Source organism: Pristis pectinata, chromosome 7, assembly GCF_009764475.1.
Source record: "Pristis pectinata isolate sPriPec2 chromosome 7, sPriPec2.1.pri, whole genome shotgun sequence".
In the NCBI taxonomy this organism is placed as follows: domain Eukaryota; kingdom Metazoa; phylum Chordata; class Chondrichthyes; order Rhinopristiformes; family Pristidae; genus Pristis; species Pristis pectinata.
The window spans coordinates 32,590,621-32,605,408 of NC_067411.1; the positions used below are offsets into that span (position 1 = coordinate 32,590,621).

Genomic DNA, 14,788 nt, shown 5'->3' on the forward strand with positions numbered 1-14,788 from the left:
TCAATATACTTCAAATGCAGGGATCACCTTGGACAAGAGAACAGATTGTGGTCATGTCTTCCCAAAATACCCATTTTATCTTATCTTGTTATATAAAAGCCATAACTGCAGACTTTGGTTGCTACGTACACCACAAACAAAAATCAGTGACTGTTTCTTTTTCAAACATTCTATCATGAAACCTTGTACTTACTGATTCTACATAATCAAGTATTGATTCTTCTTCTCTCACTACTTGCAATTATAGTCAGTAAATTTCACATTGCTTCCTCAGGGATTGAATTGAGAACTGCAAAGAATTTTTATTCTGATGGATTATCTACAAACAAAATAGCCCAAAGCATTCATTATACTGTAACTTGGATCCAATTGCATACATCAGCCAATAAAAAAATCTCATAGTAGGTGCCTTGAAACAACAAAAACAGTGTGAACTAATAAAATATATTGAAAATTAAACTGAAGATATTGGAAATCTGAAATAAAAACAGAAAATGCTGGTAATATTCAGGACATCAGGCAGAATCTGTGGGAAGAGAAACATAGTTAATATTGCAGGTTATCATGTAACAAAGACTTTCCTGTTTTCCTATTTTAGTTAGTTAGATAATGTTAATTGCCCTAAGGAATTTGACAGTAGTAGCAGCAGCACCAGCAATAAATACAACAGTGCTCTTCTACCCAAGGTTACTTTGAATCATCAGTTCAGTTAACAGTAGTTTATTTATAGTCTTCTGCATATCTGCATACAATTAAAAAAAAATCATTTTTGGGTCTCAGTATCACTGTCAAGGTCAGCACTTACCATCTCTAAGTATCTTTGAGAAGGTGGTGGTAAGGTTCTTCTGGTGAAGTTTATCCCACAGTGTTGATGGGGAGGGAGTTCCAGGATTTAGACCCAGTGACAATAAACAATTGGTAATGTATTTCCAAGTTGTGCTGGTGTGTGACTTGGAGGTGAACCTACCGGTGGTCATGTTCCAATACTGTCCTTTCCTCCTTAGTGGTAGGGATTGTGGGTTTGGGAGGTGCTATTAGAGTAGCCTACGTGAGTAACTACAATGCATTCTGTAAATAGAAACACTGCAGTCAAAGTGTGCTGGTGGTAGAGGGAATAAATATGTAGGATGATTGATGGCTGCCAATCTGATGGACCGCTTTGTCCTGGATGAAGTTGAGATTTCTGAGAGTTGCCGCACCCATCCAGGCAAGTGGAGAGTATTCCATCACAGTCCTGACTTGTGCCTTATGGATGGTGGAAAGGCTCTGGAGTGCCTGGAGATCAGTCACTCACTGCAGGATATGCAGCCTCTGCCTGTCTTTGTAGCCATGCTATTTATGTGGCTATCAAGTTGAGTTTCTGGTCCATGGTGACTCCTGAATATTGATGGTGGGGTACCTGACAGTGGTAACAATATTGAATATGAGTAAAGGTGATTAGATGCATGGTAGTGTAGCGGTTAGCGTAACGCTATTACAGCGCCAGCGACCCAGTTTCAATTCCCACCGCTGTCTGTAAGGAGTTTGTATGTTCTCCCTGTGTGTCTGCATTGGTTTCCTCTGGGTGCTCTGGTTTCCTCCCACGTTGCAAAGACATATGATTTAGGAGCTGTGGGCATGCTATGTTGGTACCAGAAGCATGGCGACACTTTCAGGCTACCCCCAGAACATTCTCAGTAATGCAAGAAGATGCATTTCACTGTGTTTCGATGTACATGTGACTAATAAATAAATATCTCATCTTATCTTAGATTCTTTTCCTGGAGATGCATTTTATTGTGCAAATGTTATTTGTCACTTATTGTCCCATGTATGAATGTTGTCTGGGTCTTGCTGCATCCAGGAATGGGCTGCCTCATTTGCTCTGAAGGTTTGTGGATGGAATTGAACATTGCACAATCATCGACAAACATCCTGACTCCTGTCCTCATGGAAGGAGGGTCAGTGATGAAACAGCTGAAAATGGTTGGGCTCAGGACACTGCTCTGAGGAACTACTACAGTGATGTTCTGGAGCTGATTGACAGACAACCACAACCATCTCCCAATTATCCTGGTTTTGATTAATCATCTGACAAAAATAACTGGTTGCAACTTCAGTGCTGCCAAATCAAACATGGATTTGTTAAAAAAAAAGGGCTCTTCTTACAGCATTAAGCTTCTAGTATACTGAAGAATACTAAAAAGCAACTTCTGCAAGTTACACTAGACCCAATACTTCTAATTGATGTGTTTCAAGGCTACAGAATGAAGCAGTCTAGCCACTTGAGTATGATTCCAGCTCCTCCCTGCCTATCCCCACCACTACCATGTACTCACCTCTCCATCTTAAGAGAAGAATACTGAAATTTCCAGTATCTATATAGGACAAGAATATGTACAAGATACAGAGGAGAAAGGCAGCATATACATTTTAATATAATTAGATAACAACAAACCAGATTGAACCAGTGCTTGGGGAATTGGTTATAATTTGTGTTGAAAATTGTATCCAGAATTAGGATGGATTTGGACCAGTGCTGAAATATATAATTAATGCTAAAGGTTGCTCTGATACATTGTGGTGTTATCGGCTAAAATTGCAATTAAATACAACTCTAACAAGGGTGAATTGTCAGAGAAGCTGCTGGGAAATGTAGGTCAAGATCGAGGCAGAGGGTTTGAACCAGAGTGCTTTACAATATCCATATGGTGCTTATAGTGTAGGAATCTTTTCACAGTGACTATGGAAACCAGGTATATGGTTTAGCAATTTTTTTGAGCTCCTGGAGCAAAGTGAAATTTTGTAAATTTGTGATTTCAACTGATGAATATTTATCTACAGTTCATATTAGCCTTGTTTCAGTTGAACGTTTCTTAGTTGCTTACTGAAAGATTGAAGAAGTGGGTATGTGAGCACATGCAAATGACCCAGTACAAATCCTAGATTATAGTTATTTGTTGTTGGATATTAGGTGTTGCACAACACTACTGAATATAAGATGCCTGTACAGTATATCTTCCAGGAATGATTAATACAACAATATCAAAGCAGTTATTAATGGCAACCCAAGATTTGTAATAATGGTCAATTAATTACAAACAAATTGATAATCTAAAACTTGATTTAATGAATATTTATTCTACAGGTTAATTATTTATCATTTTATCTTTGAATTTATTCACTTTGGTCCATTCCAAACAAAATTACCAGTTAAGCAAACTTTTGTGTCTGATTCAGAAGCAGAAGTTAAAGCCCCACTTCAGAAACTTGAGCACAAAATTCACTGCCAGAATATGTGTATTATTACATTGGTAAGGTTTTGTCTCGAGTTTATTTTGCAGGTCTAACATGCCATTGTGCAGGTCTGATTGCTGAGGTTCTGGCTGGTTTGGAGCCTCAGGTTTATGCAGGGAGTGTTGCCACAGCCAAGTCTGGACTTGTTGCGTCAGTCAGGCAACTCACTGCTGGAAAATACCCTAGGCCTATCGTTTTTATTTATCAGTTCTATCCCCACTTTTTTGTTGGCTTTAGGTAATGACTGTTACTATGTAGAAGCACTGTGATGTAAATATAATAATCTTCCAGTTTTTTTCAAAATAGTGGATCACTGTCCAATGCTGAAAATTCCTGAAAAAAACCTGTTGGACAAACCAGAAGAACAATTAAATTTCAGTCATGCAATTCACACAGTTTATTTTGATGTAGTCTATGTATAATTGAAGTACTGATCCATAGTGGTCAGTGTGAAAATAGAAGACAACAATTGATTAAAAATATCAGGGATCCCCAATTCAGAAGTTTTGCCCAAAACAAACAGAACATTTAGGGATTGTAACCAACAATTCTGAAAATGCCATCAACGCAAGTGGATAATGGTTATGGTTCCTTGGATGCTATAAGCACTACCAGTTTTAAATGTTGAGTTGATATTTATGGTTATTGCACATGCATGGCGTTGGGTGGTTTTGTGGCAATGCAGTGAAGACATTATTTTGAGTCTTGACTAGGTTCAAAGAAATTAGTGTTGATGGAAGTGGCTGAATTAACCTATGTTGAATTGGATAATTTCAACAAGAAGGCTGAATTAATATCAGACTTGTAGGAAATAGCTGCAATAATGATAGCAAGGTATATTCAGAAACAAATGGGATTATTCTCAAAGGTATATATTTGTTCTGTGTTTTCATTTCATTAAATATTTATAATTAAATTTCACAACATTACAGGCAAGAAATACACTCTGGTATAATTATTTGCACCCAGATATTTGGCAACGTAGCTTTTAAGGAATTATGGTATAACCTCTTGCATCAAATTATATTGCAGTCCAATTTTGAACTTAATTAAACTGAAACAATAAAACTCGATTTCAGCTGTTTATTGTACACCAGGGTGTTTATGAAATTGGAAGTTATTTAGCTCTTTGATGACGTGCAAAGAATAAAATGGAATTGACCTTCTGTTATTACTTGGATGTTATTTTTTTCTGAAATACCACAACTCGTTCGTGTCTTCATTCTTATTAGTTCCCAGCACATGGAAGCATGTGTTTCTGAAAAAGGCTACATAATTGCATGCAGTCACTGATGAGTCATCCAAAATCATATAGAATTATTTTAAATGCTCATTTATAATTTTAGCATGTAGACAAAATAGCTGTAATCTAAATGAGTTGTCCTAACTCAAAACTCAAATGGGGAATAATTCTGATCAGTGACAGCTATTATTTGGGAGATAGAATATCATCTTGGTGACAAAATGGTACAGTGGCACAAGGTACACCAACTGTTTTATTTCTGAGGGTAAAACATGGATGAGCGAACTGAATTCCTGTCAGCAATAGCCAACCTAATCTGATCAAAATGGCAATCAACATGTGATAAAGATTTGATGCCGGTGTTCTCATTTTTCCTTCTAATACCCTCACAAGGGGTAAAAAGATTGGCATGGATGTGGTGGGGCAAAGGGCCTGTTTCTGTGCTGTTACTATTTCTATTACTCTTAAAGAGGCAGAGCTGAATATGTGTTAAACAGCTTGAAAGATCTGCTTCTCCACCATTACTCTGTAAAAGGGCTGTTATTACTAACAAGTTATTTGCTGATCCATTTCATTTTGCTGCTGACATTGGAATTTGGTGATTCTTAGAGATTTATTTTCTGAGTTGCAGAAACCTGCAGTGATATGGCAAGTTCTGCAAGTCATTTTACGGACATTTTAATTTATTCACTTATGTGATGTACAGTAGATACTCCAGGCAGGGCAAATGTTTATTTTCCATCCCTAATTTCCTCCCAAATGGGTGGATTGGTTTGTTATTTCATTGGGCAATTAAGAGATATGTTTACCAGACTGGGTAAATATAGCAGATTATGAACCCAGTGGATTTTTATGATAGTGCAGTAGTTTCCTGGTCACCATTAATAATATCAAATTTTTAAATATAGATTAATTTAGTTACTCAAACTCAGATTATCCAGTTGCCATAATGGATTCAAGCTCATGTTTCTGGGTAAATAATCCACGCCTCTATTCCAGTAATTTAACCATTTTACTAATGTATCCACTTTGATCTTTTTTTTTTTGCACAACCCATTTGTTCCTAGACATGGGTGTACAGGTAAGCAATCTCCCTGGATTATATTATGGCTGGGAGAATGAGCAAAAGGCACATACGGCAAGAGTGGGAATAGGAGGATGCAGATCTTCACTAAAGGTGTATACACCTAAAGTGCCAAGGCAGCAGTTCTCCCCTCTGAATCTCAGTGGGCTACATTATAACATGAGTTTGTTTCCATAAGGACCTTGTGATTGAACTCTGCCACCTGTTGTGCACATAATTGCATTTGCATTGTGGTAGTTATGATCACTCAGTTTGAACATGTGAACCCAGCCATCAAGCATTGTTGATGTGCAAACTTGCTCTTCCAGTGAGTGCAAGCAGCAGCCATCCAGTTTCTGATTGAAGCCATCAACTACTTTCATTACAACTGGGCTTCCATGGTGTCATACCAGTCTGGCAATTTGTTCTTCTCCATTTGCTGCCTGAAATCTCTCTCTGCTGGATGCTGAGGAAATGACAGGCCAATGACAAATGGTGTGAATTGTGATTGCGTACATTAACTCATTGCAATGAATTTGGAAAGCACACTTGATGTGTATAAAGCACCTTGGGACCTAAAACAGTTGGGTTTTGCCTGAGTTCTGGATATTCAATATCGCAAACATGTAGGTGCTTCATGGTGTTTTATCTGAGTTTGAAGGTTGATGATGTTTTGTCAGTTCACTGACTTCTCTATATTAGAGGATGGTGCTAAAATGGCGCACCATTTGAAGGAGTAGGATATCACGGACAATAACTTTTGGATTTCTGTATTTAACTGCACTTGTGCATACTTTAGAAGCTGCTGTCAGAAACACATTGAGTATGACAGTTTCGCTGTTATTTCAACTGCAAAAAAAACAGCCCCTCTGGTTATAGGTGGAAAGGTGGCAGCAATTCACAAAAGAACTGTTGACATGATCATTTGTTGTTCCTGACCTTTGTGTTACTGCATTGTGGGGGTGCAGAATGCACCGTAGGTCAGGACCCATGGTATTGGACCCTTCACTCCACCACTAGACTCGGCTTGAGCATTCTGTTTGGAACTAAAGTGCGTCGATTTAAATGGCTCATTTTTATTAAGTTGCTTGAATATTTTTAAGTTGGTAAAATTGTCTTATTTCAACTTGTTTTAAATTATCTGATTATCAGAGACATTTAGAAGCTATGAAAAGGCTTTTGATAACACAAATTGTCCAGAGTGGGGCTTTGAATTCTGCTGTCCAGTCACCACTCGCAGACTGCTCCACTTCGTGGGATAGCTGTAACGACGAGGCTTGAAGCTTGATTAGACCGTGCGGCTGCAAAGGAACATCCAGGGCGCACAAACGTAGGGAGAAGCCGGTCAAATACAATACGTCAAATGTAGCATTTTGGATATCCTGCTATTGGTATTGGTTTATTATTGTCACTTGTACCGAGGTACAGTGAAAAGCTTGTCTTACAAGCCTATTGTACAGGTCAATTCATTACACAGTGCAGTTACATTGAGTTAGTACAGAGTGCATTGATGTAGTACAGAGTAAAGTGTCACAGCTACAGAGAAGGTGCAGTGCAATAAGGTGCAAGGTCACAACAAGGTGGATCATGAAGTCATAGTCCATCTCATTGTATAAGGGAACCATTCAATAGTCTTATCACAGTGGGGTAGAAGCTGTCCTTAAGTCTGGTGGTATGTGCCCTCAGTCTCCTGTATCTTCTACCCGATGGAAAGGAAGAGAGAATGTCCCGGTGGGTGGGGTCTTTGATTATGCTGGCTGCTACACCAAGACAACGAGAGGTAAAGACAGAGTCCAAGGAGGGGAGGCTGGTGTCTGTGATGCGCTGGGCTGTGTCCACAACTCTCTGCAGCTTCTTGCAGTCCTGGCTAAAGCTTCTTGCTTAAAGGTTCTTGCTAAAGCTGGTAGATTGCACTATTTTGTTATTTGAAACGTTCTCAATTTTTAAAAACTATAGTTTGTTTTATAGTCAAATTGAAAGTGGAAAACAGTTCTTTAAAATTTGATGAGAGTATTAGCAGGTTAGGACTGAGGTGAGCAGAAAACACATCCAAGGCTCTCAAGTCCCATCCAGTGTGCAACTTCTCAGCAGTTTTGTTTCCATGATGTGAGTTTTGTTCATTTGGGATTATTTGAGAATTTAGGGTTAAGGTTTCTTTATGAGTCACATGTACATCGAAACACACAGTGAAATGCATCTTTTGCGTAGAATGTTCTGGGGGCAGCCCACAAGTGTTACCATGCTTCTGGTGCCAACATAGCATGCCCATAACTTCCTAACCCATGTGTCTTTGGAATGTGGGAGGAAACCAGAGCACCCAGAGGAAACCCACACAGATACACAGGGAGAACGTACAAACTCCTTACAGACAGCGGCTGGGTTGCTGGCGCTGTAATAGTGTTACACTAGCCGCTACACTACCGTATCACAAGATCACTACTCATTCTCCATTCTCCAGAATTTCTGCTGCTTTGCAAACTCGGGTAAATATATGAATTAAAGGACATTGTGGTGATATGGGATTGGATTGGGCTATGGGATTAGTTTGGATTGTTTACATATAAATATTAATATGTGGTCCAGCTGTAACTTTTCTCCACATTAATTCTGCATTGTCCATCATGTGCATTGTTCCCTAATGTTATATAGAATTGACTGATCCAACGTTAAATGAAGAAGATGTAAATGAAACACAGCCTTGGGCCAAACCTCTTGTCCAATTGTGGCAGAGTAAACTGCACAATTTCCAAGCAGAGAAGGAATATAATGAAGTCGCCTCGAAAATGGAACCATATTGCGCGATTTGCTCACTTTTCTTTCCTTATTACCAGGTAAATTATTATCTAATCTGAAAAGAATTAAGTTGATGATTCACAGCAATTTTCAGAGTTGAAAATCTTCTTTTCCACATATTTTCGTTTACAGTGTTAAGTTAGATTCAGAAGCCATAAGTACAAGATAGCCACTACAGATCCAATGGGGAAATGAAGATAAGCATATGAAGGAAAAGGGAATATTTGTGCAGGGTTGGAAGGAGCAGGATCCTGTGGAATACAAATCTGTTGTGGACTTGTTGAGTTGTTCAGCCTCTTTTTCTGTTGTTGATACCAAATTGCAGTAAATTTACAAAGATTGTAAATATACCATGTGTGAATACTACAGTCTTGGTATATTTAATCCCTTAAATCAATGTGTGTTTGTGAAAGAAGGGGATAAAGAGATATTGACTGCTGCCTGTCCCTAACAGGTGAAGTTGTTTAACAAAAGAAAAATGCTTTTTTATATTAAGAAATACTCTGGAAATTCTTAATATAATAGCATCATAACATCCAAAATGTTAAAATAATAACTAGTTTTTAAACTCATTACTCCTTGTTGCAGAAAGCAGACCAAGTTAGACCTCAAATCTATCAGAAATATTTCAGGTTAAGGGTTTCACCTGAAACATGAATTTTTTCTCTCGATATTCTGACCAATCTGTTTTGCATTTTCACTTGTTTACTGTTTATTCATTGAGCTAATAAGGTCTATTTGAAGTAGAATAATTAGTATTAAAAATCTTTGAGTCATTGTGAAGTGATTGACCTATCAAATTGCTGGCACTCTCAATAAAACCACAGTGTTTACGGCAAAGAACAAGGCATTAAATTGTATGTATACATAATATAACTAATAAGATTGGTAAGTTGCAAAAACTATTGTAATTGATTTATTGACTCTGACAAGACCAGGTTCTTCATATTCAAGGTTACCAAGTTATGCAGAATGATAGAGAAGGGAAAAAGAGAGATACAGCATTCTTGATGTTACAATTGAATTCTTTTGACGAGAAAAGTTAGATCATATAAAGCTAATGTGCACTAGTTAGAAAAAGGAAATAACTTAAAATTCTTTTGACTAATGTCAAAAGATTCAGTTAATCAGAAAAATTATTGGAAGTTCAGAAGGGAGCTGATAAGCTAAAAATGGCAGGCAAGGGAGGTTAGGAGGAAAGTAGCTGATATTAAAATTAGCTCATAAACATTTCTGAAGTTAGTGTGTGAAGTTGACCAAGTAAAAGATTGTGCATCATTGATTGAAGACGTAATTAAAAACAATAAGCAAGACCTTTAATTGCTCAGCCACTTGGTCTGGATGAAATGTATCCTATATTGCTGAAAGAAACCAAGGTAGAAATAGCAAAAGCACTGGTTCAAACTTTCAGTCCTTGCTCGATATAGAAGTGGTGCCAGAAAACTGGTAGGTTGATAATGTTATTTTATTCAAGAAAGTGCAGAGTGATAAGCAATGAAGCTACAAGCATGTCAACCTTGTAGTGGGAAAGTTATTATCAGGGCCAAAATAAAGCTTCACTTGGAACGGCAAAGGGTTGATCAAGGAGAGCCATGATTGATTTGCTAAAAGCAAATTATTTCAGGCTGACTTGATTGAATTTACATCAACGGTCCTGTCAAGTTCAGCTGCTTCTGAAAAAAAATTCAATTAAATATTACAATATTATACAAAGTTCAGGAAGAAGCATTATAGTTTGTGGGTGCAAAGAGGTCAGGCTAGAATTATATGAATCATAGTTCAGGGCTCTGCTGAATAATTTTGGGTGATCCTTTGCACCACACTTCAGGAAGGAATAAAAACCACAGAGAGGGTACAGAGGAAGAAGACTGGAATGTTGCCAGGTCAGAAGTCCTTAAGGTAAAAGAAGAGATTGTGAAGGTTATTATTACTCTCTTAAGAATAAAACAAGAGTGATGTAGAGAATTTCAAGCTAGGATCATACAATCATCACAGCACAGAAGCCAGTCTACTCAAGGGTCCTGGGTTGGATTTTGTAAATGCAATCCAGCCTAGCCCCATCTTCCAGCCCTATAGCTTTGTAATTTTTTAGAAATCTGCAATTGAATCTGCTGAGAAATTAGCAACAATGAAAGAAGCAATAATAGAGAACTTAATGGGATTGAAAGCCGGTAAATCCCCTGAACCTGTTCACATGCATTTCACGGTTGGGAAAGAGGAATGTTAGAATGATGGTGGTGCTCTAGTTGTCATCTAACTGTGTCTTCGACTGAAATGTTAGCCCTGTTTCTTTTGCACAAATGCTGCTTGACCTACTGGGTGTTTCTAACATTTTCTGTTTTTGTTTCAGATTTCAACATCTGCAATTTAAAAAAAAATTCCTTTCATGGTTACATCTTACAGACTGTTTCAAAAGTTGCTTTAAAAAGTCATCCTATTCCTCCCAGCTTGTTGGTTTCACGTGTTTTTGATGCAGATCTTGTTGCTGACGTTAAGGGAACCAAGGGATGTAGGACTAATGCAGGAGAGTGGTGTTGGGGTAAAGGATCAGGCTTGATCTTATTGAATAACAAAGCAGGTACGATGACCTGTATGCGTCTGGTCCTGCTTGTATTTCTTAAGTTACTCTTTCAGGCAGTGAATTCCAGATTCATATTACTTGCTATATGAAACAAGTTTTTTCCATGTCACCTTTGATTCTTCTGCTAGTCATGTTAAATCTATGTTGCTGAGTTCTTTGAGATTCTCACAGTGAAAATAGTTCTCTTTATTCAGAATCAGTGGCATCTGACCTCTTGTACATTATGCATTTCCTATGCATCACACAGATATGCAAGTCAAAAACATACTGCTGCATACACTGCAACATGGTATCAGCACGATCCAGCCCATCGTGTCCTCTCACACCTCACTTTCCCACCTATTGTCAGCACGCTTGAGTACATTACACTCAATACATTTACCTAAATCATTATGTACTGAGTCCTCGGTGATCTCTGTTGCACCCCACTTAGTTACAGCTGAAAATAACCCATCTTATCCCTACTCTTTTCTCTGAGTGAAGCCAGTCCTCTTTCCATGCTAATATATTGCCTTCAATGCTAAAATCTTTCAATGAGTGCCTTTTAGAACTCCAAATACATCACATACATTGATTTTCCCTTTTATTTACCCTGCTACTTAAATATTCAAAGACTTGTAATAAGTTTGTGAAACATGATTTCCCTTTCATAAAACTGTCAACTATCTGATCGTATGATTTCTCAGTGTCCTATTAATACTTTTTAAAATAATGGACTTCTGCATTCTTCTGATGGTAGATGTTAGGGTAACTAGTTTATATTTTGCACTTTTTCTCTCCTTCCCAGTGAATAAAGTGTATGATCATTTGCAGCAAACATTCTATAAAATCTTTTGTGAGAGAGGTGTGAGAGGAAAATGTCAGAAGTTCTATGGAATTGTTACAGCATGGTTGGAAAGTTGCTCAATAAGAATGTAAACTTGACCAAATGAGTTGTTAGATTCCTAAAAGGTTGTGGAAGTTGATGCCATAAATGTTTTCAAAGGAAGGTGATCAGCTTCTTTAAGGGCAAGGTATTTGCATGGTATTGGAGAAAAGATCCAGAGATGTTGTGAAGCCTTGCTGATATTTTAAGTCCCTTACTGCAGCCTTGCCAAATGACTGCCTCCTGGCCTGTGAAGTTCTCTCATTCTCTGACAGCAGCAGGTATATCATGGCGCTCACTTTGCCTCTGTTTCCTAGTCCTTTCTGTTTTACATGTGTAATAAATATTTTCTTAAAAGTCACATTGGTCACCAGCTCATCCCATGCTTCGCTAAATTTTAATTTGGTCACCCTGCATCACTAGGTGGTAGAAATAGGATAAAAAAAAATGGCACGTCTCTCAGCAACATTGCATGATCTCTCTCAAAATTGCATGATACTTCTATGACAAATTATAATGATAATGGCACAGAGAAACTAATGTGGCAACTGGGACTTGAACATCGAGCCAGTAGTCCATCTCCTTAACAGTTTTAAGTAAAGGTGGAGAAAGAAGCAATGATGGATAATGAAATGTGAATTAGAGTTAAATTAATGAAAGAAAAAGCACATTTCATGGGCAGGAAAGTCAGCCATTTGAAAAGCAAGAGCAAATATTAAGTGTAACCCAGTTGTGTTTGGAAAATGTTAATTTTGTCCTTTAGTAATTAGGACTGAATATTACCATAGCAGATAAAAAGAATAAAAAAAAACTCTTCCAGGAGCAATTTGGGATGTGCTGGAGTGAGACTGCACAGCATTACTGGTCCCTTAAATCGCAAGAAGGGCTCTTTTTGCGATTATGTATTATCCCAAATTTCAGCAGCAAGAATAATTCCCTTCAGCACCCTAAATCTAGCAGTTTAACAACTGGAATCAAGTTCAATGTAAAGCTCATAGCAAGATGGAAAGAAAAAGTGAAAATGAAGCAGTGCAAATTGTCCCGTGAATTATGAATGATTAAAACACATGGTTTCTCTCTTTCAGACCACAAATTGGTGTACACTTGCAAATTATTAATGCCACTTGCTGCTGATGCTTCAATATTTTCCCAGCCATTTTGACTCTTGTCTTTTTCTATTCACTTTCTGAGTTCTTCATAATTTTAACACTGGTGGGCTGAAGGTCCTACTTTCAAACTGTATGAGTCTATGACTCTGATATAGAGGATGATAATAATGGACTTTGAAAGGATAATATCAGATTGGTGATATTGACAGATGCCTGGCTGTTGAAATCTGACACATAGAATTGAGCTTGTGCATTTTGGCTGGAAAAATGAACAAAGGCAATAATATGAATGTACAATTCTAAAGAGGATGCAGGAGCTAAGAGACCTGGGTGTATATGTGCACAAATCTTTGAGAGTGGCAGTGAGTTGAATAAAAGAACAAAAAGGTGTCTTAGACTTTATAGTTAATGATTTGGACTAAAGAAGCATGAATGCCCATAAAAGCACTGAATTCTATTAGAGAACTGCACCCAGTTCTGGTCTGGTCGGTGCACAAGGATGTGAAGGCCCTGGTGTGGATATGGAAAAGATTTACCAGACTACTTCTGGAGATGAAGATCTCCAGCTGCATGATAAGCTGGAGAAATTGGAATCTATTTGATAAAGGTATTGAAAATGATGAAGACTAGACAAAGTGAAATTGTTCCTATTTGCAAAAGGGTTGAGGACAAGAGGACATGGATTTATAAAGTGATTGACAAAAGAGCTGACCGACATAACGAAAATCTATTTTGTACTCTGAGACAACTTGGAATTTATTGCCTGAGAGGGTGGCAGAAGCAGATTCGGTCATTGCTTTCAAATGAGGATTAGATAAATACTGAGCTGAGGAAGGGGAATACCCAGAATGATTTTGCAGAGCACTGGTGAGGGCTCCATTCTATAATATGATTTCATGTGCTTTTCCAACAAGGTTCTCGACCTGTCCTGCCACCTTTAAAAATTTGAGTACATACTCCCATAGGTCTTTCTGTTTCTGCAAGTCTTCTTAAAAAAAAATCTGCCATTTTGTTAACACTGCTTCTCATTTTTGCCATGAAAATACATCACTTCATTTACTTATGTTAAAATGCAACTGCATGTATCTGCATTTTCACCATGCCCTCCTTACGTCCATTACAATCTTCTGAGAGTTTGTATATTTCTGAGTGAAGTGCCATTAAAAAAAACTTGCAATTATCCTGTATATCTAAGGTCATGACGTGAATGTAGATCATAAGAAACAGTGTTCCTCATACTTCCCTAAATGAATGCTGCTCTTCAACTCCCTTCAAACCAAGAAATTATCGTACACTTCATTGTATCTCTTTCCATAACTATTTGAAACCTGATGATGTGATTGTTGTTCCCCTCGTATTCTGCCACTGCATGCTCTCCTTGTCCTTGGACCACTCCACTCTGCTGAATGAGATGTGGCTCTTTTCCTTTACCATAGTATGAATCAAGGAAATTCTTGTGCACAAACAGAAAAAAACTTTTCCTGTTCTTTATGGCATGCTGCCACTGTCCTTTTAGTCCCATGGTTTTAAGTTTGCTGATGGTGCCATTGAATGCTACTTTGCCAAATGCTGTTGAAGGTCGCATACACAGCACTATCTTTTCTGCTCCCTCATCAAGTAACTCACTTAATTTAGTCAGACACAACAGCCTTTAACAAATCAGTGTTGCCTTTCTTTCATGCGCCTATGTTTCTGTGAAATCTAATTGCGTTGGGATTATTGTCTTAAAATTTATCTGTCACCAGTGTTTTGATGACTAACTGCCTTCGCAGAGTTAATACCTCCCATTTATTTTAAACAGCATCACAATTACAGTTGTCTTTCCTCTTGCAAAGGATATTGGAGGATTGTGGGCAGA

The 14,788-nt window shown here is 37.9% G+C and overlaps 1 protein-coding gene across 3 annotated transcripts in view; it reads left to right on the plus strand.

The window, feature by feature from the left end:
- Positions 1 to 14,788, plus strand: part of LOC127572583 (lysine-specific demethylase 4C-like) — a 276,139-nt gene that overhangs the window by 141,902 nt on the left and 119,449 nt on the right. For all 3 annotated transcript variants that reach the window (XR_007956643.1, XM_052020000.1, XM_052020001.1), the window contains exon 13: positions 8,232 to 8,413. Coding sequence is in view for 2 of the 3 variants with exons in the window: in XM_052020000.1 (XP_051875960.1) it covers positions 8,232 to 8,413 (182 nt within the window). In the remaining variant the exon portion in view is untranslated. The remainder of the gene's footprint in view (positions 1 to 8,231; positions 8,414 to 14,788) is intronic.